The sequence below is a fragment of the Bubalus bubalis genome, chromosome 14 (assembly GCF_019923935.1).
Source record: "Bubalus bubalis isolate 160015118507 breed Murrah chromosome 14, NDDB_SH_1, whole genome shotgun sequence".
Classification (NCBI taxonomy): Eukaryota; Metazoa; Chordata; class Mammalia; order Artiodactyla; family Bovidae; genus Bubalus; species Bubalus bubalis.
The window spans coordinates 16905052-16932924 of record NC_059170.1 but is presented as its reverse complement, the minus strand read 5'-3'; the positions used below and the strand labels follow the sequence as shown (position 1 = coordinate 16932924).

The window sequence follows — 27873 nt, the reverse complement described above, 5'->3', positions numbered from 1 at the left end:
TATAGTGGAACTAATGAGGTCACTTCCTAGTTATTAATAGCTGAGAAACTCTGGGAGACCAATTTTTTTTTCCTGAGTCTCTAGTTTCATACCTGTAAAATAGGGAGAATAATAAACATGTTTCAAAGGATTGTTGTGAGAATTAAATGAAGTAATACATGCAGAGCACACAGAGGCACATAGTAGGTTTACAGTAAATGTTGCCTGTTTTAAGTCCCCAGTCTCTAGCCCAGTGCCTGCCAGGATTCAGCAAATGTTTGTGAAGAATAGGAATGTATGTATTTTGTGTATGTGTTAAAAGGGACTATATATAGATGCTAACACAGATCCATCTGTCTTGAGAAAAGCGTTTGATTTGACTTGCATCAATATTCAACTGGAGTGGCTGAGCACACACACGTGACTCTTCTAGGGTTACCACATCCCCTGCTAGGCAGATGTCCATTATAATGAAATGTAAAAAAGGAAAAAAATAATAACAGAGACAGAGGAGTGTGATGTTATAGCTTGATTTGACAGGGCCTCCTGCTACTTCAGCTGCCAGTGCCAGGCATGGAACAGATTAATCTGTATTCCAGCACACCCCTACTGAAATCAAGATCGATCTAATTAGGGTATTTTACACATCCTGTTTGCATCTAGAGTCTTACCAGAAAGCAGGATGTCTCTCCATCTGGGGGAGCTCAGAGGGGAGGTGGGCAGCAAGGTTCAGCAATAAAACAGAGATGGTTTTAATTTTAGAATTGAGGGAAGACCACCTCTGTGTGATTTCCTTAAAACAAAAGAGCTAATGGCCTCAAATGTTCCATGGAAACAAAGGCAGCTCTGCAGCATGGCCTGGAATTTTAAACTGGCCCTGCAGAATCTTGCCTTGACATGGGCCTGATGGTTGAAGTCCAGGGACCATTTCCACGCTAAGAATAGAACTCTGGCTGACCCATATCATTCTTAACCATTTGGGCTGCTGGAAGGAGATGCAGGCTCTGAAGCTGGGTAGGCAGAGCAGCCCTGAATTTATTCCCCCATGAGCCATGCTAGGCCAACATTTAAATGCCAGGCCATCAGAATATTGGTCAGGGTCCGCTTTCCATGGGCCAGTGTGTCTATTTATCCTTGATCTGCACCCCTCCCTGACCTTGCCAACCTAATTACCTTTTTTTTCCCAACTTTTTTTTATTGGTGTATAGCCGATTAACAATGTCATGAGAGTTTCAGGTGACCAGCAAAGGCACTCAGCCAAACATACACATGTATCCATCCTCTTCCCGACCCCCCTCCCAGCCAGGCTGCCACACTAAGTACCTTTCATCCCCCTTCCCTCCCACCACGCTGATCTCGTCTCAGTTCTTGGCCCGTACCCTGTGCACTCCAGCTTCATGCCTTTGCATCGTGCTTGGCCGTCTGCTCGGAATACCCTCGCTCCCATTGCTCTTCTCTTGCCTGCTTCTCTTCAAGGCTCAGCCCAAGTGCCATCTTGCCTACCAGTTGCCCCAGGTATCCTCGCTGGCAGAGTATTTGCCTCACTAGTAGTTTCTGCCCCTTTCCCCTTCACTGTCACTTTCTGTCAAGTAATTTTAGACATAATATACCTGAGTCACCTAGAGGGCAGAATTCTTGTCTGATTGTCTCGGTCCCCAAACTCTACATCTTGTATGTTGTAGGAGTCTATCTTATGAATAAATGAATTAGTGTCCGTTCCTATGCCAAAGACCATCGTGTGGCCCAGCTCAGCTGGTTAGTGCCTCCTCTTCCTTTCTGGTGGATGTGATCTTCCCCTGCCTCATGGGACCAAAACGCCAACAGAGATGCAAGTGGGGCCCCCGCGAAATCCAGAGTCATGGAAAGAGGAGGAGGTCACCTTTGGAGATTGTTACTGTTCACCTTGTCACCTTCTTCCCTGTTTTCCACTCCCACCCCAGTCCTCACCTTGGGAGACTCATTAATGTAAATAGTAGTCCATTTGTCCCAGGATTCGAGAATGTGGTCCAGATCTGTGCTTCAGGAATTAAATGTGCTCCTAGAACCCAAGATCCTAGATTTGGTCTACCAACTTTAGCACAGAACACTTGGAGCTGTGAGCTCACAGACGTTTCCTTGCCATGTAATACACCCAGCCTTGCTCATAAGACGATGCAGAATAGCTTCTCTAGAGGGGACCATCTTCCTTCATCTCTGCAGTCCCAGTGTTTAGTACATTGCCTGGCACATAGTGGGCACTCAGAAGTGTGAGTAAAGGAATGGTTGGTGTGTGTACTACTTTGTGCCCTGCGATTAGTTGTCTGTGATTATGAAACTCATAAAGGAGAACATCTTTTTCATTTCCTCTGCAGATCGTGTGTTGTGTTTTCAGCTCTTGCAGCAAGATCAAAAGGCAAATGATTACCATGGCAAAGTATGTTTAGTTTTATTAAAGGAAAGGACCATCTCTGCTTAGATGTGCCGTGTCCTTCAGCCTACTGGTAAATAGCCACTACGCACCTCAGGGCTGCCCACAGGTCTCCCATAATCATGTATTATTTGGCTTCTATAAAGGCAACCACACATAAAGCTCTTTATTTTAATTTATTGTGGGATTAAAGAGTCTGAGTGAAGTTGGCCCTGTTCCATTTTAGGGTTAGAACAAATCTCGAGTTGTAGAAAATAGCCCTACCAGCTGAGAAAGTCAAGTGATTCAAGTTCCTATTTTTCTCAGCAGGAGCTAGTTAGAATAACCCAGGCTGACTGAAACATGTTCAGAGGCCAACATGTGATCAGGATGCAACACGGAAGGAGCAAGGTGACAATTTTGGCAGGTGCCTAGGTGAGAGAATCTCTTGTGATGCTCTCTTTCAGTGCAGCGGGTCTCAAACCGAGGTCTGTTGAGTGCCTACTGTGCACATGGCCCATTTGATACAATGGACTTAATAGATAGAAGGTACAGCCCCATTTTACAAATAAGAGAACTGAGGCTCAGAAATTAAACAACATGCCCATGGTTTAGTTTAACCAGCTAGTGAGTGCCAGAGGCAAGATTTGAATCCAAGTCCGTGTGATCATAAAGCCCCACATCAGTCGTTCATTCATTCACTTGACGTTTCTGGAGGAGGTCCCAGAAGTTAGTCCCCTCAGCGTCGCTCTCAGCAGCAGACGCTGATAGACTGACTTGTTTTACAGGCCTGGGTGGCTAAGCAGCTCTCTTCACAGAGACAGCTGATGTTAGCCTGTTGGGGTTTGGACCATTCTTCTTTAAGAATAAGGGTGGGAAATGCAGTTCCACCTTACTCTCTACAAAATTGGCACACACTGCATGTAAGAGTGGAGAAGGAAATGGCAACCCACTCCAGTGTTCTTGCCTGGAGAATCCCAGGGATGGGGGAGCCTGATGGGCTGCCATCTACGGGGTTGCACAGAGTCGGACATGACTGAAGTGACTTAGCAGCAGCAGCATGTAAGAGGCTGGTTAGAGCGACGGCCACAGTCTGTTTGTGCCATTCTGGAAAGACTTCTTATCTGGGTTCTTATCTGGTTCTTAACCCAAGGAGTCAACCCTAAGAGATGAGAACACTCTGACGTGTGTGTGTGTGTGTGTGTGTGTGTGTGTGTGAGAGAGAGAGAGAGAGAGAGAGAGAGAGAGAGAGAGAGTGTGAGACAATAGCATACATAAGGGTTCATCAGATTCTCAAAAGTGTTTATCATGATTTTAAGAAGAAAAAAATGTGGTGGGGGTGGGGAGGTTTGCCTCAAATTGCAGATCTAGATTTCAGTGGCCTGAAAAGTGACTTTTGACCGGAAGCAAATCACATCCTTTATCTAGGCTATTGTTTCTATACTTGAAATCCAAGAGGAATTGAACTGAAGATTTCTGATTCTCCTTTCAGCTCTGAAAATTACAGAGTTCTAACTGACCCTAGAGAATCAAACTTTTAGTCCCCTTGCATATACCAAGGCTTATACCTTGCATTTCTTTTCCATGGGGATGGTCTCAATCCCTGTCTCCTGTACAATGTCACGAACCTCCGTCCATAGTTCATCAGGCACTCTATCTATCAGATCTAGGCCCTTAAATCTATTTCTCACTTCCACTGTATAATCATAAGGCATTTGATTTAGGTCATACCTGAATGGTCTAGTGGTTTTCCCTACTTCTTCAATTTAAGTCTGAATTTGGCAATAAGGAGTTCATGATCTGAGCCACAGTCAGCTCCCAGTCTTATTTTTGATAACTGTATAGAGCTTCTCCATCTTTGGCTGCAAAGAATATAATCAGTCTGATTTCGGTGTTGACCATCTGGTGAAGTCCATGTGTAGAGTCTTCTCTTGTATTGTTGGAACAGGGTGTTTGCTATGACCAATGCGTTCTCTTGGCAAAACTCTACTAGCCTTTGCCCTGCTTGATTCCGTATTCCAAGGCCAAATTGGCCTGTTACCCTAGGTGTTTCTTGACTTCCTACTTTTGCATTCCAGTCCCCTGTAGTGAAAAGGACATCTTTTTTGGGTGTTAGTTCTAAAAGGTCTTGTAGGTCTTCATAGAACCGTTCGACTTCAGCTTCTTCAGCGTTACTGGTTGGGCCATAGGCTTGGATTACCGTGATATTGAATGGTTTGCCTTGGAAACGAACAGAGATCATTCTGTCATTTTTGAGATTGTATCCAAGTACTGCATTTCAGACTCTTTTGTTGACCATGATGGCTCCTCCATTTCTTCTAAGGGATTCCTGCCCACAGTAGTAGATATAATGGTCATCTGAGTTAAATTCACCCATTCCAGTCCATTTTAGTTCTCTGATTCCTAGAATGTTGACGTTCACTCTTGCCATCTCCTGTTTGACCACTTCCAATTTGCCTTGATTCATGGACCTAACATTCCAGGTTCCTATGCAATATTGCTCTTTACAGCATCGGACCTTGCTTCTATCACCAGTCACATCCACAACTGGGTGTTGTTTTTGCTCCATCCCTTCATTCTTTCTGGAGTTATTTAAGGTCCATCTAGTCAAGGTCATGGTTTTTCCAGTGGTCATGTATGGATGTGAGAGTTGGACTGTGAAGAAAGCTGAGCGCTGAAGAATTGATGCTTTTGAACTGTGGTGTTGGAGAAGACTCTTGAGAGTCCCTTGGACTGCAAGGACATCCAACCAGTCCATTCTGAAGGAAATCAGTCCTGGGTGTTCATTGGAAGGATTGATGCTGAAGCTGAAACTCCAATACTTTGGCCACCTCATGGGAAGAGTTGACTCATTGGAAAAGACTCTGATGCTGGGAGGGATTGGGGGCAGGAGGAGAAGAGGAAGACAGAGGATGAGATGGCTGGATGGCATCACCGACTCGATGGACATGAGTTTGGGTGAACGCTGGGAGTTGGTGATGGACAGGGAGGCCTGGCGTGCTGCGATTCATGGGGTCTCAAAGAGTTGGACGCGACTGAGTGACTGAACTGAACTGAACTGATACCTTGTATATGCACCAGAGCTTCCCTGGTGACTCAGCTGGTGAAGAATCCGCCTGCTATGCAGGAGACCTGGGTTCAATCCCTGGGTCGGGAAGGTCCCCTGGAGAAGGGAATGACAACCCACTCCAGTATTCTTACCTGGAGAATTCCATGGACAGAGGAGCCTTGCAGGCTACAGTCCATAGGGTCTCAAAGAGTCGGACACAACGGAGTGACTTTTTTTTTTTAATATACCCAGGGCGCATCTAACTCATTGCTAATCACTCTTGAGAGACCCTGAAGAGTTGATCTGGGGGAAGAATGGGCCAGAGCCACCGCTCTACATCACATGTTCTTTTCTTCCCAGGCCCTGCCATATAGATTGTTCTCCAGTGCAGCCACCGCATCTGCCCTGTCCGTGTTGACAGCTCCATAGCCATCCTTCAGCTCCATTTTATCCTGTCGAAATGACAGAGCAGCTGAGCGGTGTTGGCCAGCAGATAAACCTGTTATCTCCCCTGCTTTCTGTGCCAGCAGCTCTCCCCATCTCCTCTGTCCATGAAAAATTGACACCACCTTGGGCTGAAATCTGTTCCTAGGGAAGCTACATTTATTAGTGGCTAATGAAACTGTGTGTGTGTGTTTGTGCTCACGTACAAGCACAAAACTTGGGGTGGATGAAGTATTTTCCTATCTGGCAGGCACCAGTGACCTACAGCCAGCCACAACACTCAGAGAAAGAGAGAGACAGAAAGAACATAGGCAGATTCAGGTCTCCTGAAATGGGCAACCTGTCCGTTACTTAAAAATCCCAAGCAAACAGGTATATGTCATTTGTTCTTAGTGCACCACTGCGATTGGTCAAGGTATCTGCTGCTCCAGGCTGTGATGAGTTATGGAAATGCATGTTAATATTATCTAGTTCCAGAAAAAATGATTCTTCTGTTTATTACATTTTCTTTTGTGAAAATTACAGCTCCTGATACTTTCTTTCTCTGTGCCACCAGCACCCCACACCTCATCTTGTTGAGACATACAAAGAACATTCTCTTGGGAATTCCTTGACCATCCAGCGGTTCAGTTCAGTTAAGTTCAGTTCAGTTCAGTCGCTTAGTCATGTCCGACTCTTTGCGACTCCATGGACTACAGCACGCCAGGCCTCCCTGTCCATCACCAACTCCCAGAGTCTACCCAAACTCATATCCATTGAGTCGGTGATGCCATCCAGCCATCTCATCCTCTGTCGTCCCCTTCTCCTCCTGCCTTTAATCTTTCCCAGCATCAGAGTCTTTTTCAGTGAGTCAGTTCTTCACATCAGGTGGCCAAAGTATTGGAGTTTCAGCTTCAACATCAGTCCTTCCAATGAACGCTCAGGACTAATCTCCTTTTTGATGGACTGATTGGATCTCCTTGCAGTCCAAGGGTCTCTCAAAAGTCTTCTCCAACAGCACAGTTCAAACGCATCAATTCTTTGGCACTCAGCTTTCTTTACAGTCCACCTCTCACATCCAAAGATGACCACTGGAAAAACCATAGCCTTGACTAGACGGACCTTTGTTGGCAAAGTAATGTCTCTGCTCTTTACTATGCTGTCTAGGTTGGTCATAACTCCCCTTCCAAGGAGTAAGCGTCTTTTAATTTCATGGCTGCAATCACCATCTGCAGTGATTTTGGAGCCCCAAAACACAAAGTCTGCCACTCTTTCCACTGTTTCCCCATCTATTTGCCATGAAGTGATGGGACCGGATGCCATGATCTTAGTTTTCTGAATGTTGAACTTTAACCCATGTTTTTCACTCTCCTCTTTCACTTTCATCAAGAGGTTCTTCAGTTCTTCACTTTCTGCCATAAGGGTGGTGTCATCTGCATATCTGAGGTTATTGATATTTCTCCAGCAATCTTGATTCCAGCTTGTGCTTCATCCAGCCCAGCGTTTCTCATGATGTACTCTGCATATAAGTTAAATAAGCAAGGTGACAATATACAGCCTTGACATAACCCTTTCCCTATTTGGAACCAGTCTGTTTTTCCATGTCCAGTTCTAACTGTTGCTTCCTGACCTGCATACAGGTTTCTCAAGAGGCAGGTCAGGTGATCTGGTATTCTCATCTCTTTCAGAATTTTCCACAGTTTGTTGTGATCCACACAGTCAAAGGCTTTGGCATAGTCAATAAAGCAGAAATGTTGTTCTGGAACTCTCTTGCTTTTTTGATGATCCAGCGAATGTTGGCAATTTGATCTCTGGTTCCTCTGCTTTTTCTTAAACAGCTTGAACATTTGGAAGTTCATGGTTCACGGTACTGTTGAAGCCTAGCTTGGAGACTTTTGAGCGTTATTTTGCTAGCGTGTGAGATGAGTGCAATTGTGCAGTAATTTGAACATTCTTTGGCATTGCCTTTCTTTGGGATTGGAATGAAAGCTGACCTTTTTCAGTCAGTCCTGTGGCCACTGCTGAGTTTTCCAAATTTGCTGGCATATTGAATACAGCACTTTCACAGCATCATCTTTTAGAATTTGAAATAGCTCAACTGGAATTCCATCACCTCCACAGCTTTGTTCGTAGTGATGCTTCCTAAGGCGCACTCACATTCCAGGATTTCTGGCTCTAGGTGAGTGACCACACCATCGTGATTATCTGGGTTGTGAAGATCTTTTTTGTACAGTTCTTCTGTGTATTCTTGCCACCTCTTCTTAATATCTTCTGCTTCTGTTAGGTCCATACCATTTCTGTCCTTTATCAAGCCCATCTTTGCATGAAATGTTCCCTTGGTATCTCTGATTTTCTTGAAGAGATCTCTAGTCTTTCCCATTGTATTGTTTTCCTCTATTTCTTTACATTGATCGTTGGGGAAGGCTTTCTTATCTCTCCCTGCTATTCTTTGGAACTTAGGATTCCGCTAACAGGGCCCCGAGTTTGATCCCTGGTCAGAGAACTAAGATCCTGCAGGCCGCTAGGCCCAGCCAAAAAGAGGAACATTTTCTTACAGTTCCTCATCCATCTTAATCAGGAAGATGAAACAAGGGAATTATTGAGAAGTTCTGGTTCAGTATTTTGTAGAACTGCTCCATTCTTTATTTGGACTCTACTAGAAATTACTTCCGGAGAAGGCAATGGCATCCCACGCAGTATTCTTGCCTGGAAAATCTCATGGACGGAGGAGCCTGGTGGGCTGCAGTACATGGGGTTGTTAGGAGTCAGACACGACTGAGCGACTTCACTTTCACTTTTCACTTTCCTACATTGGAGAAGGAAATGGCAACCCACTCCAGTATTCTTGCCTGGAGAATCCCAGGGACGGGGGAGCCTAGTGGGCTGCCGTCTCTGGGGTTGCACAGAGTCGGACACGACTAAAGCGACTTAGCAGCAGCAGCAGCAGAAATTACTTCTGGAAAGAGTGATTCAGTAAAAGAGAAAAGAGGGGTTGTTAGTCATGTCTTACCTCCAGATGGCCTTTCACTTCATTTTCCTCTCATTGGAACTGCTGAGTTTTTCCTTCATCCACGGTTGCATAGTGCCTATCTTTTGGACTCAGTGAGCCCCTCATGAAGCACATTTTTGGGCTTTGCACAGTTTAGTTTCTGATCTCTTATTTTCCTTCTTTAAAAGCTTTGGATTACCTTTTACGTGTGGGAAGCATGTAACCTATTAGGAAGAGTTTACGTTTTGGAGTCAGACAACACGAGCTCAAATCTAAGCTCCCACCACTCTCTGAAGGACATGGCCTTAAGTAAGTTGATTAATTGCACTGACACTTGGATTCTGCATTATGACACAGAAATAGGAGTAGTACCTTTCTGATAGCTTACTAGTGAAGATTCATTGAAAATATTGTATACAGACTGAATTCTACTGTTATAGATACACAATGAACTGGTGACAGTTATTATTGTACCCTGCTTGCTTTTACTTTCAGATAGGATTTTGAAGCAAATTACAGCAAAACAATGTGGTGATGCTAAATCTTGGCTTTGAGTAAGAATTTGTCAAGACAGATGTCAAACTGGGGGAAACATTTGCAGTGTAAAAGACAAAAGGGTAATATTCTTAATTCATAAAGAGCTCATAGAAATCAAAATTGGCAAAGGATGTAAGGCTAGGCACTTCACACAGAGAGCAATACAAATGGTCAGTAAACATCAGCAAAGGAGTTTGACCTTATTCATAACAAGAACAAAAACGTGCTAATCAAAAGAAGATTCCATTTTTCACCTACCAGGTTGTCATAATTTCTAAGTTGGATAATATCTAATCTGAGTAAGGATATGAGAAAACAGATACTCTTTTACAATGTGCTTCTACTCTCAATGTGTATATGTGATATATGTGTATGTTCATCTTACACAGTACATACCTACATGCACATACTGGTTAATTAACTTACTTAAGGTCATGTTCTTGAGCAAGTGGTGGGAGCTTAGATGTAAACCATGTTGTCCTACTCCAAAACGTAAGCTTTCCCTACTAAGTTACATGCTTCCCACACAATAAAGGTGATCATCCAAGCTGCTTATATGTATACAGTGCATACATACACATACTGAGGGTGAAAGTCAGTTGCTACAGCCTTCTTGGAAGACCATTTGTCAGTGTTTTTCCAAAAACAATTTTTTTTTCTGGGTTCCTCAGTCCTTTATTTACTATAGGCAAATCTATATACCTTAGTTGAATTGGCCTGGTAATAGTTTGGGCTTCTTTTTGAACTATTTTGTAGACCAAGTTATCTCCAGCTTCTAGGAAACAATATAGACAGTAAAAACAGACCAGTGTGTTTCTGTCTTCAGTATCCCCTTCCTCCACCCACCCCCCACCGCAACCCTGTGCATGTAGAAGTGATGTCTCTTCCTGCTGTAATCGCACGGGCCCTAGGTCAGTCCACCTGTGCTTGCTTTTAGTTTTTCAACGTTATGTGTCAGTAGCTTTTGCCTCACCCACTTCCAGTGCTGCTGCTGCTGCTGCTGCTGCTAAGTCACTTCAGTCGTGTCTGACTCTGTGCGACCCCATAGATGGCAGCCCACCAGGCTCCCCCGTCCCTGGGATTCTCCAGGCAAGAACACGGGTGCATGCAAAAGTGTATCCATGCCAGAAATAAAGGTATAAGTGCCAGAGTGTGTGTTCACAGATGTTCACTGTGGCATTATTTCTAACAGCAAAGACAAAACAACCCAAAACTGGAATCCATGTGAAATAACCACGATTGGGGACATTAGTTAAATTATGATAAATAAGTTAAGTGAAATTCTGTATAACCATTTAAAATAAAAAATGTGTTGATATGGAAAGATATAGAAGAGAAAACCTGTGTGTGTGTGTGTGTGTGTGTATGTAGATACATTTTTCCCCCTCCCCTGTAAGTATACACAAGATACTTAGTAGTTTTTTGTCATTTGGAAGAGATGAACAGGGTAGTAAGAGGAGTAGGGGGGGAAATGTATTAGTACATGCTCAGTGAATAACTATTAAGGACATTTATACCTTTTTGTATAGTTTGGTTTTTAACCATAACTATATAACCATTAATGATGCATCCATCACTTTGATTTTAAAAATTCATTGGTGGAGAACAGAAGGAATCAATAGTAAAGCAATTTTTAAAAATTGATTCCTGTGGTTGAATATAGACTCATCTTTGAGCTTCCTGGTAGCCAAGGCAAAGCAGGAACTCAGGTAAACAAAAAAATTCATCAGGAAAGAGAAATATTTTCCTGATCTTGATCTCTGAAAGGAATCTAGCAGCCAAGGATTGGGCTAAACTCTTATCTAGTATCGTCTGTCTCCAGCTTAAAATTCATTTGTGGATTTTTGTGACTTTTCTCTTCAGACTCTTCCCCACCTGGCTGGCCTCGCCTCCCTCATGTGTGTGTAACACTCCATCCACACTGGCCTTTGCATATATGGCTCCTTCTTCCTGAGTGCTCTATCTTCTCTACCTAGTTGTCAGCCATGACTTGTTTTGTGTGCTTTTATGATTTTCAGCTGTTCCTTACCTCCAGTGGGAATCCCTCTAGGTCTGCTATGCTTCTTCTGTGCTCCTCGCATCCCCTCTGCCTACCTCAGTGATGAAAGTTGGCACACTGCACTGTAATTCTTGTTTTGTTTTCTCTGTGAAATAAGCACGTCCTTAGGGTTAGGGATACTGTGCTGTTTGGAAGCTCTGATCACCAAGTGCTTGTCAAGCACAGAGATAAGTGGTCAGTGAATGACTGAGTGAGTCATCTGAAGTTTGAGTTCTACCTCTTTCACCAGTTAGCTGTGTGGACAAGTCACTTCTCTCTGGACCTCGATTTTTCTATCAGTACAATGAGAGATTTGGCCCAGATAATTTGTGAGATCTCCGGGCTGATCTTTTTTTTTCCTTCCTCTACGGGTGTCAGATTGTCATACATGTATATATATATATATGTATATACACATACATGGAGGTTGTTAACAGGTGTCATGCTGAGTAATTTCAAAGTTTCAGAACTAAGCTTGTTAAAATTCACTACTTTTATTATGACCTGTCCCACGTCTGTTCACCAGCTGAGAGATCAGAGCCACATCTGGTTGTTTGGCACAAGATTACAGAACTGATTATATCCCCCCGTCTTCCTTCCTGTAATCTTTTCCCCTTGATATACACAGAAGTTGTTTGTGGTTTGTTTTTGTTTTTTTTTGCCTGCCATGAGCCTCCAAAGACATCATTTCTTGTTCTACTTTGTCACCCTGAGCTGAGCCGTTCACTGTCCTTACCTTAGGTTCAGGATGTTTTTTCTCATCTCGCCCCACTCCTGTTCCCTTCCCCTCCCTTTTTGTTCAGGATGGAGATTAAAGCACCTCAATCCCAGCTTCACAACAAAAGTTAGTAGAAAGATATTGGGGTGACTCAGGAGTCACCTTGACAAGCTGTTTAATACCTCTCTCTCTACAGCATATTTTATGAAAAACTTTATACTTAAAAAAGTGAATCTACTAATTAGAGATCTTTTATTCAAACTCATGGCTCCCTAGGAAAAAGTTATCCACTCATTTCCAAATGCAAAATATCTTTAAGGACCAATTTTGTAACTGATGAGTATATTACCAATGCAGAGGTGCTCTTACTCTGAACTTGGGATAGGCACTGTGTACAAGAGGTGAAAGCTATACAAAGGCATTTGAAAAATACCAAGAATTCAAGAGTGGTTTGTTTGTCTGGTTCTCCCCACCTCCCACCACTACCACCAAAAACTTGCACTGAAAACCTGCTTTCTTCCCATACATTCAGCAAGTATTTCTGAAACACCTACTATGTGCCAGGCATTGTTGTGAGGCCAGGGATATATCAGTGAACAAAGCAGACTAAAATCCCTTCCTTCAAGGAGCTTATATTCTAATTGAAGGGCAGCAGTAAACAAAACAAACAAGTAACTTGCACAGCATGTTAGAAGATAATGAGTGCTGAAGGGAAGAATAAAGCAGGTAAGACTTGGAAATAGGCAGCACTGGGGCTTTTCATTTTTAAGTAGGGTGGCCAAAGATAAGCCTCACTGAGAAGAGGACAGTTGAGTAGGACTGGGTCTGAGGATTGAGCCACACAGATATCCTGGTGAGGAGTGTCTCAGGCAGGGAGAACAGTAGGCACAGAGGCCCCAGGACAGGAACATGTCTAACGTTAGAAAACAGTATTTAGTCTGAGTGAGTTGGGGCTCAGTAGAGGGTTTTACACAGAGCAGTGATAGGGTGTGACTTGGGTTTTAACTGACTGCTCTATGGAGATCAAGGCGAAGAGGGCAAGGGTGGACGCAGAGTCCCACAGCAGGCTGTTGAGTATTCTCACTACTGTGCGCCAGAGTTATGAAGGGCGTGGGGGGGCAGCAGTAAGAAGAGATGGAATTCTGGATGTAATTGAAGGTACAGCTGATAAGGTTTCTGTGGGATGTGTGAGAAAGAGGAGAATCAGGGGTATCGCCACTGTGTTTGACTTGAGAAACTGGAGAGCATGGTTGCCGTTAATTCAGCGGATAAGATTGTGGGCACAGGTCTAAGGAGAAAGGTCAGGAGCTTGTTTTTGGACATGTTCAGTTTAAAAGACCTGTTAGACAACCAGGTGGAGAGAGCAGGTAGACAGATGAATGCATGAACCTGTGTTCAGAGAACAGAACTGACCTGTAGAATTTGGGAGTAGTCAGCATTGGCACAGTGATAAAGAATCCCCCTGCCAACGCAAGAGACGCAAGAGAGGCTGGTTCGATCCCTGAGTCAGGAAGATCCCCTGGAGTAGGAAGTGGCAACCCACTCCAGTATTATTGCCTAGGAAAATCCCGTGGACAGTGGAGCCTGGCAGGCTGCAGTTCATGGGGTCACAAAAAGTCGGACACAACTGGGCACACACGCGTGCAACTGGTCTCTAAAGCTATGGGACTAGATGAGATCCCCAGGGAGGTGAATGTGGCTAGAAGAAGGTGAATAACTCTCACATTAGGAGATTGGGGAAATGAAGTAGTGAGGAATGCTTCTGATATAAGTGAGGAGAAAAACAAATACAAAATTGTATCCGTGCTACCATAAGAATTCTTCCTTGTGACTTTAATAATCAAGTGACTTTTTGAGAACTCACGGTAAATTTGCATATGAAGGTGTTCTTCACTCCATTTTCAAAACAGAATGTTGCCCACACTGTGGGCATTTTATTTCAAAATAAACGTTTTTCTGCCATCTCCATTTCAAGGTCATTATTCTTGATTTTTAAAAATTCTTTTTAAAGAAAAGAACCTTTTAACAGCTGAAGCCTATAATATACCTTTCAATTACCCTCTTCTGCCCTGGCTAGAATAATAGTATCTCATAATAGAAGCCCATAGGTTATGTGAACTGAAAAAAAAACGGTTATCGTTTTGAAGTACTTACTATCCAGCTGTCTTTAAACAGGTAAGGATTATAGCTACACCAGAATGTAAGTGATAGCTCTGGGACCCCATCATATTTCTGATTTAATTCTGGGATATTTGCTTGGGAAAGTTTTAAGATGATTTGAGAATATGATAGAACACGTCTTGTTTGTTCATCGCGTGCTCCCCTCATGGTTAGTATTCATACACTGTTCACAGGTTATTTCTGTAAATGCAGAGATTAGTTTGAGGTTCTGTTGTGGACAATAGAACTCAATTAATTCCAGGCAGAACAGAAATTCTAACTTAGTTTTGATTCAGTTGCTCAAGTTGTCCTTGGGGATGTAATCCCCTTTGAATATATTTCTTGCGCTGTCTGTGAAAATCAGTTTAGTTTTCCATTGACACAGTTTAGGTTCTTGTCTTATTAATCAATAGCAGCAGTCAGGGAAGGCCTACTTATTCCTCCTTCAATAGAACCAGATCAGGCTTGAAGAGAGGTAATAATTATTGCTCTGATCACAGCATGTTCTCTTTTCTCCTTCCCAACCCAGAGCATGTCTGTTCGATCCTCGCTTCCCTCCTGCGGAACCTGAGAGGGCAGCAGCGGACCCGGCTTCTGAATAAATTCACTGAAAATGACAGTGAGAAGGTAGGTGCTTGGTGGACTGTACGATGGGGCCAGGACCCAAGGGGAGAAAAGGGCTGTTTCCCCAATGCGATCTGAGGAGTGCTGGGTAGAGTGATCCTGCCCTAAAATGTCCTCTCCAGCATCTGGGCCCCATTGCTCTGGGTCTCAGAGAGTTTTCTGGTTGTCCTGCCTCTCATTTCCAAATGCAATTTCCCCAACCCCAAATATTTTGAAACATCTCTGTATGCACTAATGTACCATTATGGATCATTAAGACGAGGAGGAAAAGATGAAGTCAGTGCTTTAAAAATTCTTAACATGCAGTGAAACCATTTGCTCCCATATAAGTAATAGAAATAAATGCAACTGTTGTCTGGAAAAAAAGAAAAAGGCCATCAGGTTAGGACAGAGAACATCTTAGCAGTCATGTCACCCTGGTGACACCATCTAATGTCTTATGTGTTAGTTTCCTCATCTTTAAAATTAGGATTGCTCTCTAGCTCCCTGCCTACCTTATCAGGTTTTTCTAATGTTTAAGGAAATAGTGGATATGAGAATACTTTGTAAACTGAAACCTGTAAGATTTCAGGGTCTTCCTTGTTAACCAGGGAAGGTGTGGGCACAGTCTTCCTGTCTGATGCCATGTTGAAGCAACATCTATTATTAATACCAGCCCATGGGTAAACAGGCTTCCCAGGTGGCTCAGCAATAAAAGAATCCACCTGCCAATACAGGAGACACAAGAGATGCTGTTTCAGTCCCTGGGCAGGAAGATCCCCTGGAGGAGAAAACGGCAACCCACTCCAGTATTCTTGCCAGGAGAATCCCAGGAACAGAGGAGCCTGGTGGGCTACAGTCTATGGGGTCAACAGCTAAGTGATGGGGTGCTCATGCATGCACATGGACACACACACACACACACACACACACACACACACACAACACACACTGGGTAAATTCCAGGGTTACCAACAGCCGTGGTGGTGCCAACCCAGTAAAAAGAGGTCAGAAGTCTAGGCTGGCTTCACAGTGTTCCTTCAATCTCTTGGAAGTCTAAGGGGAAAAAAAAAAAAAGAAACTTTTTCAAACCTACTGAGTGTTCCTTGGGCCATATTTGAAGCGACTTTTGTGAAGTTTGAAACTGGTTTTTAGGTTACTGCTAAGCAAAAGTCAGGGCTTTTTTTAAGTTGCTGAAGGAGTTTTTCTTGCACTCTGTTCTCACTCAAAAGCAACTAAAGAGATTTTACTCAGACCTTTTTAAAAAAAGATTAGCTCTGGGGCAGAATCCGAACATGAAAGGTTTCAGTTTGAAAAAAAGAAGTTTCGGTAAAGTTCTGAGTGAATATCAAGTATGTAACTTCAAGCTCCTCTTCTTTGCAAGAAGGGTCTTGAATTTTTATTGATTTATTTGTTTTTAACAGCTTGAATTCAGGGGAGTCCAAGGAGGGCTGGGAACACATGATGTCCTTCAGGAATGGACCTGTGTTCAGTATCCATGCTAAGCGTTTGCTTTGTTCTGCCCCAGCTGTTTGATCCATTCCTGATCCATTCCAAGGCAAAGCTCAGATCCAGAGTGAGAACTGGTAGAGGGGCTCTCCCTTTGTGTAGAGCGACAGTGAGATGAATAGGCGCTCCGCTGTTCTCTTGCCCTGGTATTCTCTTCCCTTCTCACTCACGCCTGTGAAACACCTCTCTTTCAGGTTGACAGGCTGATGGAATTGCATTTTAAATATCTGGATGCAGTGCAGGTGGCCGACAAGAAGATTGAAGGGGAAAAGCATGTATGTATCCCTGCCTGTCTCTTGCCAGCTCTTCTTGACTTGCACTCCATTTGGGTCCCTGTGCACCCCGTATCTTCCCACTGGACAGGCCAGGACAAAGATACCACCTGCCCTCATGTGCCAGTTAGCATGTCATCCTGAGCAGGGGGTGGTCTGCCAGCGGTTATAACTGCTCTTCTAACAGGATTGAAGTCCCTAAAGAGGGCAGATGTGTACAGTCGAGCCAGGGCTGACCTGGGAGTCTGGGTGGTAGCGCAGGTACCCCGACAAGAGCTCCTCCTTGAAAACCTGATCAAGGCACAGTGCTGTGACTTGGTACCACCCTGGCAGAGTGTGTCTTGGCACACACACTTCCTGGCTTCAGTAGTTACAGGGAGGCACTGGAAGGAAACTGGGAGGTCATTGAATCCAGTTCCTGTATTTGCAGATGGAACCTGGAGACCTAGAGAAGGGAGCTCAGAGCTGCGCGGCCTGGCCCGCACACTGGGTCAGTGACTGAGCCGCTCTTGCTGATGCGATGGTTGCTGGGAGAGGTGAAACCTGCAGGCTGTCTTTCCTGAGGGGCCGGACTTAGCACGGATGTTACCCTACCTCCTGTATTTTCACCTCCTTCTATTTTGTTCTCTGCCATCTCTGGCCTCGGTAGCTTTCTCATCTGTCTCTTTAATCAGGACAGGTTTTCATATCTGTTGGTTAATGTCCGATTTGTATTCTCTTCCCTACAAGACATTCTTCAGTCTTTGGTCAGGTTACAAAATGATCCTTTTCTTGCTTTTTTCAGAGTCGTTTTCTTTGTGTCTTGGTTTGCTGTATCACTCCCTTTTTTCACTCTTCTTGCCTTAAAGACACACTTGAGGCTTTGAAGCCTCACTGGTGGGAGTGCGCGCCTCCGCAGCCCCCACTTCTGTGTTGTTGGGGCAAGCCAGCCGTGAGGCAGAGCTGTGTGCATTGGGAATCGCACAAGCATCTTCCCTCAAGATGTGCCTCAGGCCAGGGTGAGAGACTAGAGCTTGGGGAAGACAGTGACCTTGTTGTCTGTGTCCTTCTTAGCTACCCATTCCCTTTCACAAAATGTACCTTCGTTTATAAATAGCAGGAGACAGTAACCGTGTGTATCATTCTTGTGGTTTCCTTGCGCTCTCTAAACCTGGTGCGTGCTCAGATGTTTGTTGACTGATTGGATTGATTGACTGGGACTGTCTTCTTTTATATGATGAGACTACTACAAGACAACCGGCAGAGGCTCTAAATTCTGAGGCTGGACTTCAGATACCAGCATATTCTACACACAGCCCTGTATTCACCCCCTCTATTTTATTCTTTGCTTAAACTTTCCTCTTCCATCTTTTCTTCCCTTTACAGCAGCTTGTACATGGTCGATACTTAGTGATTGTTAAAATGCCAGAGTGGTGTATTCTTTTTCTTAGACTGAACGATAATTAGAAACAGATTGAATTTTCCCTAGACTTTTGTAGGGAGACAGCCCCAGGACAACTAGAACTCCAGCTCTGATGGCGTCCCCCAAGTTATCTGCTGAAGGAGATTTTCAGGGCTGGTAGCAGGAACACCTGGGAGTCCGAGGACTAGGATTTGAGTGCAGGCACCTACCTCAATTTCACCCGTTGCCTCATCTTGTCACCACGCCTCATGTAGCCCGGGTTCTTAGCTATAACATGGCTTCCGCAAAGGGGTCTCTCAAGTCCCCTCCAACTTAATGTTTTCCCTCAGGTTCAGGTGAACATACTTTGGTAACTTTGCCATTTTTTGAAAATGGAATAAATGAAAAGCATAGTAAGAGGTTGATTAGCTGCTGTCTTCTGTATAGAAGAGCAGCAGTCTAGTGGAAAGTTAAGCATGAGGCGTAGGGAGCCAGATAAGCCTGGATTTGAACTTGAGCTCTGCTGCTTCCTAGCTCTGAGACCTTGGACAAATGAGTTGACCTCCCCCAACCTTTTTTTTTGGCTGCGCACAGGCTGGTTGTAGTGAGCTGGGGTTAGTTTCCGTTGCAGTGTGAGGGCTTCTCATTGTAGTGGCTTCCCTTGTTGCGGAGCTAGGACTCAAGAGGCTTAGTTGCTCCGCAGCATGTGTGATCTTCCCGAACCAGGGTTCAAACCCGTGTCCCCTATGCTGGCAGGCAGCTTCTTAACCACTGGACTTACAGGGAAGTCCCCTCTCTGAGCTTTGATGTTCTCATCTGTAAAATGGACGTAACACCTCCCTTTCGGTGCTGTTATGAAGACCAAGCATAAAGTATGTCAGTACCTTGCTCAGTACTTAGCTGCTGCTGTTACTAGATTTTCCTAGCTTCCTTTGTAATTCCTGTGTAACTGTTAGGTAAGCCAGGCCGCCCTGTTCCTAAGAGCATCCTCCTTCCCAAATAACCCAGAAGGAGCTGTCCTAGCAGACCAGAGCATTGGCACCATCCGGTGCTTTGTCTGAGGCTAAGCTGGAATAAGCTTTGGTTTTTGCTTGTTGTTGTTTTTTCTATTTTTTGAAGGGGTATTGTTTTGTTTTCTGAGAGAGACCAGAGTAAGCTGTTGGGCATTCTGGAGCAGCTTGCATGAAGCTGTTAGGAAACTTGGCCTGCTTCCCACAAGATTATCTATTATCAGCATTGAAGAGAGTATGAAATTGATTAGCACTGATGGAGAGTAACGGCTGCAGCCATTCTCCCCAGCATCCCCAGTGCTTCCGTGTGCCACAGGTGCGGGGCCCTGCCATTCCCTGACAAACATCTGTCTCCTTGATGCCAAGGCCGTTCAGCTGGGCCCTGGCAAACATTCCAAGGCTGTCAGTGCTCAGCAGCCTTGGTGTTGCTCAGAGAGTCGGGGCGGGCTGGGGGGCGAGGGGTACGTTTGTGAGCAGCGCACTCCGCCAGCACTCAGGCTCCTGCCAGGTGAAGCTGCCTCCCAGGCGTAAAGGGACTTGGAACCAACAACCTCTCTCCTGTCTCTCCTTCATGCGGCCTCCTCCCGTAAGTCACAGACCGTTTGTTGCCTCACTCCACCCTACTCTCTTTAAACTTGAATGTTCTACACCTACTAGGAATTCAGCAAATATTTGTTGACCAGAATTGAATCCTTGTTTTTCTTGATAACGTTGACTATCAGATCTGTAAAGAATAAATATCTCATATATTGTGCCAGGCCTGCAACAAAAACACCTTAAATAAATTGACCAAGAGAAGGAGGATCAGGTATTGACAGTCTGAGTGTCTCGGAGCCACCGCTGTCCCTGCAGACTTCAGACTGCCATGGGCACCGTGCAGACGTCCACGGGTTTACAGTTGACCAGGATGCACCGAAAAGAATCCCGTCATGTGGCACGTGTTTCTCAGGCACCTGCTCTGTGCAGGCACTATCAGCTCGACACTGGCTTGGGGTGAGCACAGGTTCAAGTGTCGAGAGAAAAAGGGGCCCAGGGAGCACTGCTACTGCTGCCGAGGGCTGGACGAATCCGGGGCGCGGGGGGGCCATCTGCACTCGAGTCACCCTGAACAGTCCTGCGGATGAGGCAGAAGCCGAGCTGCACCTCAAAGGGGGACGTACAGGGCATTTCCAGGAGCAGGAGCAAAGCAGCAGCAGTGGGAGGCCAAGTTAAGTTTGGGGGCCACTGTTAAGTTATATTCCAGGAACAGAAGGTGTGATGGGGGAGCATGGACTTTAGAGCCAGGCTGCTTCAGGTTCTCCTACTGCAGACACACAGCCTCATTTCTCCAGCTTTCTTTTCTTCCTTTCTGGTGTTCTGTTTTTTGAGGTGCACATCTCAACCTGTGGGTGTGTGAGGAATTACACATTTCAGAATTCAGTGACATAGATATCACACAGGTGAAAGCTGCTTTCACAGGTCCTGGCATGGAGAGTTGCGAGAGAACCTTTCCTTTTTTCTCTGTGAGGACTGTTTCTACCACCAGCCCTCCGCATACACATATTTTCTTCCTTCCCTTGTGCTGCGTGGTTTTGTGGGATCTCAGACCCACCCCCCACCCCCACTTCTCCTTTCTTTCCTGCTGCTGTGCCTTAGCTTCCAGTCTCATAGTCTTTGCTTCTCCCTCTGCCCTGCCTCTTCTCAAGCCGGTGCCTCCTTCCGCCTTCAGGTCTCAGCCTAAATGTCAGCCCCTCAGAGTGACCCCCCTGCCACGTGTGAAGCAGTGCCCCCCGACTGCCAGTGCTTCTTCCTGACCTGTGATTACTTTATACATTTGTTGACTCTCTCTCTCTACGACTCTCATCCCTCTTGTTCATCATGTTCTTAGGACCTACTTAGTGATTAACATGCGGTAAATGAAAGACAACTACTCGTGAGTTAAAATTAATATTTGTCCGTGGGTATCAGGAAGATAGAGAGTCCAGAGTTTCCTACATTATATCTAAACTTTCATTGTTAACCCTAATTTGTATTTTCCCTGAATAGCCCCATCATCAAAAAAAATATTTTCTACAACTGTGTACATTCTGTGGCATACGTATACCTATATTAAAACCCTCTTATTTAGAAGCATCTGCAGGACAGACTGATAATTGTATTATATACAGACTCGGTTCCAGTTGCGTTACTGCAAGAATCTGTTAACTAGCGAAGACTTCCACGGCTTGGGCAGTTGTCCACCGCTTTCTCATGTTATATGCAGTGTCCGTGAGACTCCAGGGCCACAAAGCATCTGAACATACCCTGGGGCTTCCTGGTTAACAAGATTTGACCTGAACTTTTAAAGGGCATGTAATTCTTGAGCCTCTTGGAGTGAGCAGCAGTTCTCTGTGGTCTGTAAATACCCAGGGTGCTTGTCTCAGCAGATTTCACCTGACTCCCCAAGCAACAAGAAACCCAGAAAATACCAAGGTCCCTGTTGTTGGGCAGATGTCCTGACTTCTCATGGGTTTCTTCTGGCTTCTGCTGGTTCAATGTATAGGGTTGCCAGGCTTCTGCATGTCAGAAATAAGAGATAATTATTTAGGTACTGGCAGGGATTTTAAAAGAGAAAGGAAAGAGCCTTGGAGAGAGGTTTTCCTTTTTTTAGTTCCTGGGAAAATTATTCTCAGCAGGTTTATTCAATAAAACCTTCTCGCCACATACTTTGTACCGTAATGACTTACAAATTGCATGCTAATTTTGCCACAGTTAAATCATCCCAGGCTTTATCCTGGAAAGAGAAAAACGGACTTCTTGTAATGAAACAGTATCCGCAGGACTTGACGGCTGAGAGAGACTTTGACGATTTCCTTAGCATTTGACACTCATTTATAGATTTGTACAAAGGAGGTAAAGTGCAGGAGCAAATGAGTGGGGTCCGTGATCATAAAGCACACCTACCAAGCTGTGTAGATAATGGAAGTGTGAGACTGCAGTCAGGTCTTCTGCTAACTGTGCTGGAAGCTTCTGGGCAAGCCAGAAAAAAAAGGGAATCCTGCTGAGAGCTCCTCTCAGCTGTTCCTTGAACAGTGGTTCGCAAACTTCTCAGTCTATGAATTTGGCAGACCACAGCTTATAGCACATGCAGAAGCCGGAGCTGGTGGGGGAGGGGATGCGGTAGTGCTTTCCCCTCCCTCCTGCTTCCCTCTTTCCTAGAGGCAGATTTAGCCAAATGCCCACTCCCAGCTCTCTCCTTCCTCCCTGTTTGCCCCCTTCCCAATCACAATCATCCTTTCTACCGTTAGAGGAGAAGCTGGGGGACTTGGGTCCTGGCCCAACTCCTCTGCCTCTTCCCTTGCAGTATGGCCTTGAGCATTCTTTTAAAGAATTTTTTTTTAATGTGGACCATTTTAAAAGTCTTTATTGAATTTGTTACAGTATTGTTTCTGTTTTATGTGTTGGTTTTTTTTGGCCATGAGGCCTGTGGGATCCTAGCTCCCTGACCAGGGATCGAACCTGTACCCCCTGCATTGGAAAGTGAAGTCTGAACCACAGGACCGCCAGGGAAGTCCCTGGCCCTGAGCACTCTGCTTTGCTTTTCTCATCCTCTCTGTCCTCCTCTCTCAGGGGGCTCACAGTCTCTCCCACAGCGCTTCACAGAAGCCCTGGTTTTCTCGAGGCTGGCTTGGGAGAATGTGTGTGTGCTCAGTCATGTCCAACTCTTTGCAACCACGTGGACTGTAGCCCACCAGGCTCCTCTGTCCATGGGATTTTCCAGGCAAGAATACTGGAGCAGGTTGCCACTTCCTATTCCAGGGGATCTTAACCAACCCAGGGATCAAACCTGCATCTCTTTCATCTCCCGCATTGGCAGGCAGATTTTTTAGCACAGAGCCACAAGGCTGTCTTATATGTTGTCAGAATTCAGTGAATGAGTGGTCTAGCAGTCTGCTTGTTTGTTTTTAAATTTAGGTGGTTGATGTGACGCCACCTGTGATGGAGGCGTCATGCTACCATAGAAGGAACATGAACCCTGGCATCATATAGCCCAGGTTTAAATCCCAGCTCTGCCACACACAAATTCCATTCTTTTGGGAAATGCCTTACCTGGTGTGTATATGTGTGTGTGTGTTAGTTTTCATGGTAGCTTTCTTAGAGGGGCACATGCTCATGAGTTAAGGCTGGCCTAACACATAGTCTCTTTTCTCTGTGCAAACTCTGGCCTGATATCCTTGGATTCTTATCAGAGCTGCTATCAGTTAGCTGTAAATTCTCAGAAAAAAAAGAAAAAAATCCCTTTCACTAGTTCTCCAGCCTGTTTCCCCTGCTGAAAATGACTTGCAGTCCCTCGTCTCCTTCTTTCACAGTCTGCCCTGTTTCAGAAGCTCTTGGAAGAAGATTTTGTTTGGCTGTTGTTTGTGCCTCCTCCTTCTCCACTTTCCTGTCTCTGCCTTTACTCTGGAAGAAAAAGGGAAATTGGCCTTTTCTCAGTGGCGGGGCAGTTCCTGTCCATGACTACACAGCAGCAGTGACCCCCGCTGGGGTTCTGAGCCATGTCCCCGCTTATTAGGGAAAGAGGGATTCCTATTGGCTTCATAGCAGCTTCTTTTATGACTGTCTCCTTCCATCAGCGAGGGGCAGCTGGCCGCCTGTCAGGGGCAGATTAGAAGTGGCATCCACACGCTCATTTGGAGGCTTGCAACTTGCCTGCGGAGAGAGATAGAGGCACCTGGCAAGGTAGTGATTTGGTAGCACTCTGAAGACAGATTAACATTTAAAGTGAGGATGTGGCGGGGGAGGGGACGCACACGCAGCCCTGCAGCAATGGTACCTCGAGGCCACACGCACCACCTCCTTGTGTGTGTCTCTGGAGACGAATCTGTTTATTTTAGCAGCCCCCAAACAGGCTTATGCTGCCCTGAATTGCAGTCTGTTCTACTTAATGCGCTATTCACTGAATAACCGTCTAAGTTTTTATTCAGTCCTCTCTTATGGAATGAACAAAATAAAACCTTTCAGATTGTCTTTTTTTGTTTTTTTAACTCTCCTGAATTACACATGGAATTTGCTAGTCTAGCTAGAGATCCCTCCTCATTTTTTGTTTTTTTAAGTTTCTTCAGTTTATAAGAAAAAGGCAAAAGAGCTAGATGACCTTACATTTAATGCTGGTCATTTGCAGTGGTTCCCAGATACAGCATGAAGAAAAACCCCATCTATTTGCTCATAGGCTACTACTGGAAAAGGTCTATAAAACAAAGACATTTTGAACTAGGGAAGTGATCACAGGCTTGGAGCCAGACTCATGTGGGTTTTTATCCTGTCTCCAACACTTACTCAGCTCTGAGCTTTGTGACCGTGGGAGAATTCTCCCCTCTTTAAACCTCAGTTTCTTATTTGAAAGTGGAAATAGTTATGATTCTTATTACCTCTTGGGGTTTAAGGAAAAGTGAGAAATTTATGAAAGTGAGAATTCAAGAAATTCACTGTGCTAAACATAGTGCCTGATAAACAGTGAGGACCCAGGAAATTTTGCCGTTATTATTCCATTTTTCCCGCCCATCCTTCCCTCCCCCCATATTTATTTATTTGTTTGTGTCTTAGTTGCAGTATGTGGGATCTTTGTTGCATCATTCAGAGTCTTTCGCTGTGCTGCACAGACTCTCTAGCTGTGACGCAGGCTGAGTTCCTCCGTAGCATGTGGGATCTTAGTTCCCTGACCGGGGATTGATCTCATGTCCCCTGCATTGCAAGACGGATTCTTCACCCCTGGACCACCAGAGAAGTCCCTCGTCCATGCTTCATCAGAGTGAAAGGACTAACAGGAAAAGGTCTTAGACTAGGAAATCATATCCCACTAAAGTCTCTAAGCAAAACTCAGTGGCAGTCATTTGATGTCTATCTCAGTTTTTCCATCTGTGAAATCTGAAAATGGTATTTCCTGTGCACAGACAACCTACAGCAAGTGAGGTTAATGCAGGTCCTGTGCTCTGGAGAGTAAAAAAATGCCGTACATGGATGTTGAGTTGTCATTGCTTCGCAGAGAAGACGGTCACCTCCCCTCTTCTCAAACGTGAGAGTTGAATGTATTAGCTTGTGAAAGACATCCTTTAAATCTTAACTCTCATGCCCTATTTCAAATATAGTTTGACATGTATATAGATTTTCACTTAGAAATTGGGTAAAGTACAATATCTTTACCATACTTAAGGAGGCTACTGGTTTGGGGGAATTTCTCTTTAATCTCTATTAATCATGTTCCCACTTTAAGAGCATTCAATTTACACACTCATATTGTTTTAAAATAGCCCCTCTAACATACCAGCAAATCCAAGAGTTGTCTCTTTCTTACAGGGAAGTTACTTTGTTGATGACAGGATGAGCTAATTGTCAGTGCTCACCACTTGCTGTTGAGGTGACGACTACTGGAGGCATGTTTCCCGGTGGCCCTTCTGACTGTCTCGGAGCACTGCCTGTCAGCAGCTCCAGTCTATCAGTTTACCCGTGTGTGGGCAAAAACCCATTGCTTCTGGCTGTTGAGGTGCTTCAGTCCTAGATTTGCCACAGGTTATCAAAGCTAAAAGGCACCTTCAAGAAGATCAAATCAGGGAAGACAAAAGTCAGCCCTGTCACTCCCCAACCTGCGACTGGAGTTTACAGTGCCAATAGAGTTCAGTGTTCTTCCCCAGCTAAGCTCCAACTTGGCTTCACAATACTTTGCCAATATGGTTCTCTATAGCCATTCTAGTGGATTCGAGTTGGCACTCAGGAACTGTATTTCCCTTCGCAGATACAGTTGAGGCTTCTAGTTTCCAAGCAAAGCAGTCACGGCCGAAAAAATTTAAATGACTTGCCTATGGACCCTAGTAAGTTTGAGTTGAGATCTGATCCCATTTGCTTAGTTCTTTCCAATGTCTAGCTCTTTTTCCTCACACTCAGAAATCCAAAGAACTGTATCACGTTCTTATCGCAAGATCAAATTGTTATCTAGTATCTTAGAAACCAAGAAAAGGAGCCAGAAATTCATTAATCCATTTATAAAAAGTTGGCTCTGTTCACACAGAGTAAGACAGGCGTGGATAATAAAGGTGACATACCATCCCACTTCTTTTTTAAAAAGACCAGAACTTAAGAAAATGTGCCTTAAACAATTCTTACCCAGACTTCCTTATTTTCCATCAGAATAATACATAATCACCTTGCTTTTTTTAAATTTCCCTTTAAACATGAGGTACACACTTGTGCTCACCTTCCCTGAATCCACTCGGCAGCAAATATTCCATGCCACAGAGTTGTAACAGGCTAGATTAGGTGCTGTCCTGACAGGAGTCACCAGCTCTCCATGCTGGTTTCTCTGATGCTTCTACAACTGTCAAGGCAGAAACTCCCATCTTCGAAGCCAATCTCTGTTTCATCTTTGTGTGTGTGTTCAGTGCAGTTATGGTGATGCCTCTCCTGGAAATGAACTGCAATCCTGTCTCAGATCTGCATTTGAAAATTTCACTTTCAAATCACGCGGCCTCATGTCTAAAAGTAGAATGTCGAAGTGAACGTTGTCGGAGTCTTGAAGTTCTGGGAAAGGAGGAAAAAATAGGGTTTGGCAGTGCTCTCTTGGGTCCATCCTTTCCACATGACAACATTTGGAGAAACTGGAAGGTACAGTGCGTCTGGTTAAAAGAGGATCAGATTGCGGGGAAGAGTGTGAAAAGGAAAAACTACCAGGGCACTTCTGACGTAATTGGAGAAATTTAATTTTGCTAAGCTCTGTTCCTAAGCCATTCTACCACTCTAATTTAGTATCTTCCTTTGTTCTCCAACCCGCTCTAAAATCTGTCATGCCTCCGCAGACGTGGTAGCATGAAGAGAGAGCACAGACTTGGATTTGAGTCCCCCGTCCTCCTTCCCACTAACCTTAGGGAGGTTGTTCGGCCTGAGTCAGTTTCCTCATTGGAAATAGGGGCGATGATCCCTATTGTCGTTGTTCAGCTACTAAGTCGTTTTTGACTCTTTGCGTCCTGATGGACTGCAGCATGCCAGGCTCCTCTATCTCCCAGAGTTTGCTCAGAGTCATGTCCATTGAGTTAGTGATGCTATCTAAGCATCTCATTCATAGTATTTGTGGGAAGTAATGGAGTCGGTGTAGGTAAAGCACTTGGCACTCAGCAAACTAAGCCCTCAGCAAACACAAGCTTCTCCCGCAAGGCGGGTAGATGGTGGTGGCAACGGTTACTATTCAGACTGCCTCACACAATGCCTGGTATTTAGTAATCAATCAAAAACTATGATGTGCCAGGAGCTAAGATCTAATAAGCAAAGAAACACTCCCTTCTTTCTCTGTTAGTAACAGTGGTATCTCACTGTTGTGGGGTACTTCCACCCTCACCAAGCTGACCCATGCTATTGTTGCTCCCTCTGCTTAGAATGTGCTTTCCAGCTTGTCATGCTTCTTCAGAATCCAGCTCAAATGTTATATTTTCCTGGAACTCTCCTGATAACCAAAACAAAACAGGTACTGAGGTACTGAGTGCCTCTCCTTCTGGCACTCAGTACAATTTGCAAGGTCCTTCATAATGGCCATTACTACATTTAAAAAAGAAGTTTGTTCATACCTGTTAACCTCATTAGCCTTTAATCTCCTTGATTCTGTAGACTGTCCTATTTATCTTTGCTGCCCCCAGCACATCATATAATAGCTGGTTCATAGTTAGTGTTCAGGAACACTGAGCTAGTGTTCTTTACCAGTGGATGAATGAATATGTTTCTCCCCACGTTCCCAGGTTTGCACTGAGGGATTGGTCTCTCTTCTCTCTCCCCCTCCACCCCTCTTCTCTTCTCCATCTGATCTGCTTCTCATATAGGCT

At 44.7% G+C, this 27873-nt stretch overlaps 1 protein-coding gene across 2 annotated transcripts in view; it reads left to right on the top strand.

Moving 5' to 3' along the window:
• Positions 1-27873, top strand: part of CTNNBL1 (catenin beta like 1) — a 170494-nt gene that overhangs the window by 128470 nt on the left and 14151 nt on the right. For both annotated transcript variants that reach the window (XM_006051738.4, XM_044927661.2), the window contains exons 12-13: positions 14809-14906; positions 16586-16666. In XM_006051738.4, coding sequence (XP_006051800.1) covers positions 14809-14906; positions 16586-16666 — 179 coding nt within the window. The remainder of the gene's footprint in view (positions 1-14808; positions 14907-16585; positions 16667-27873) is intronic.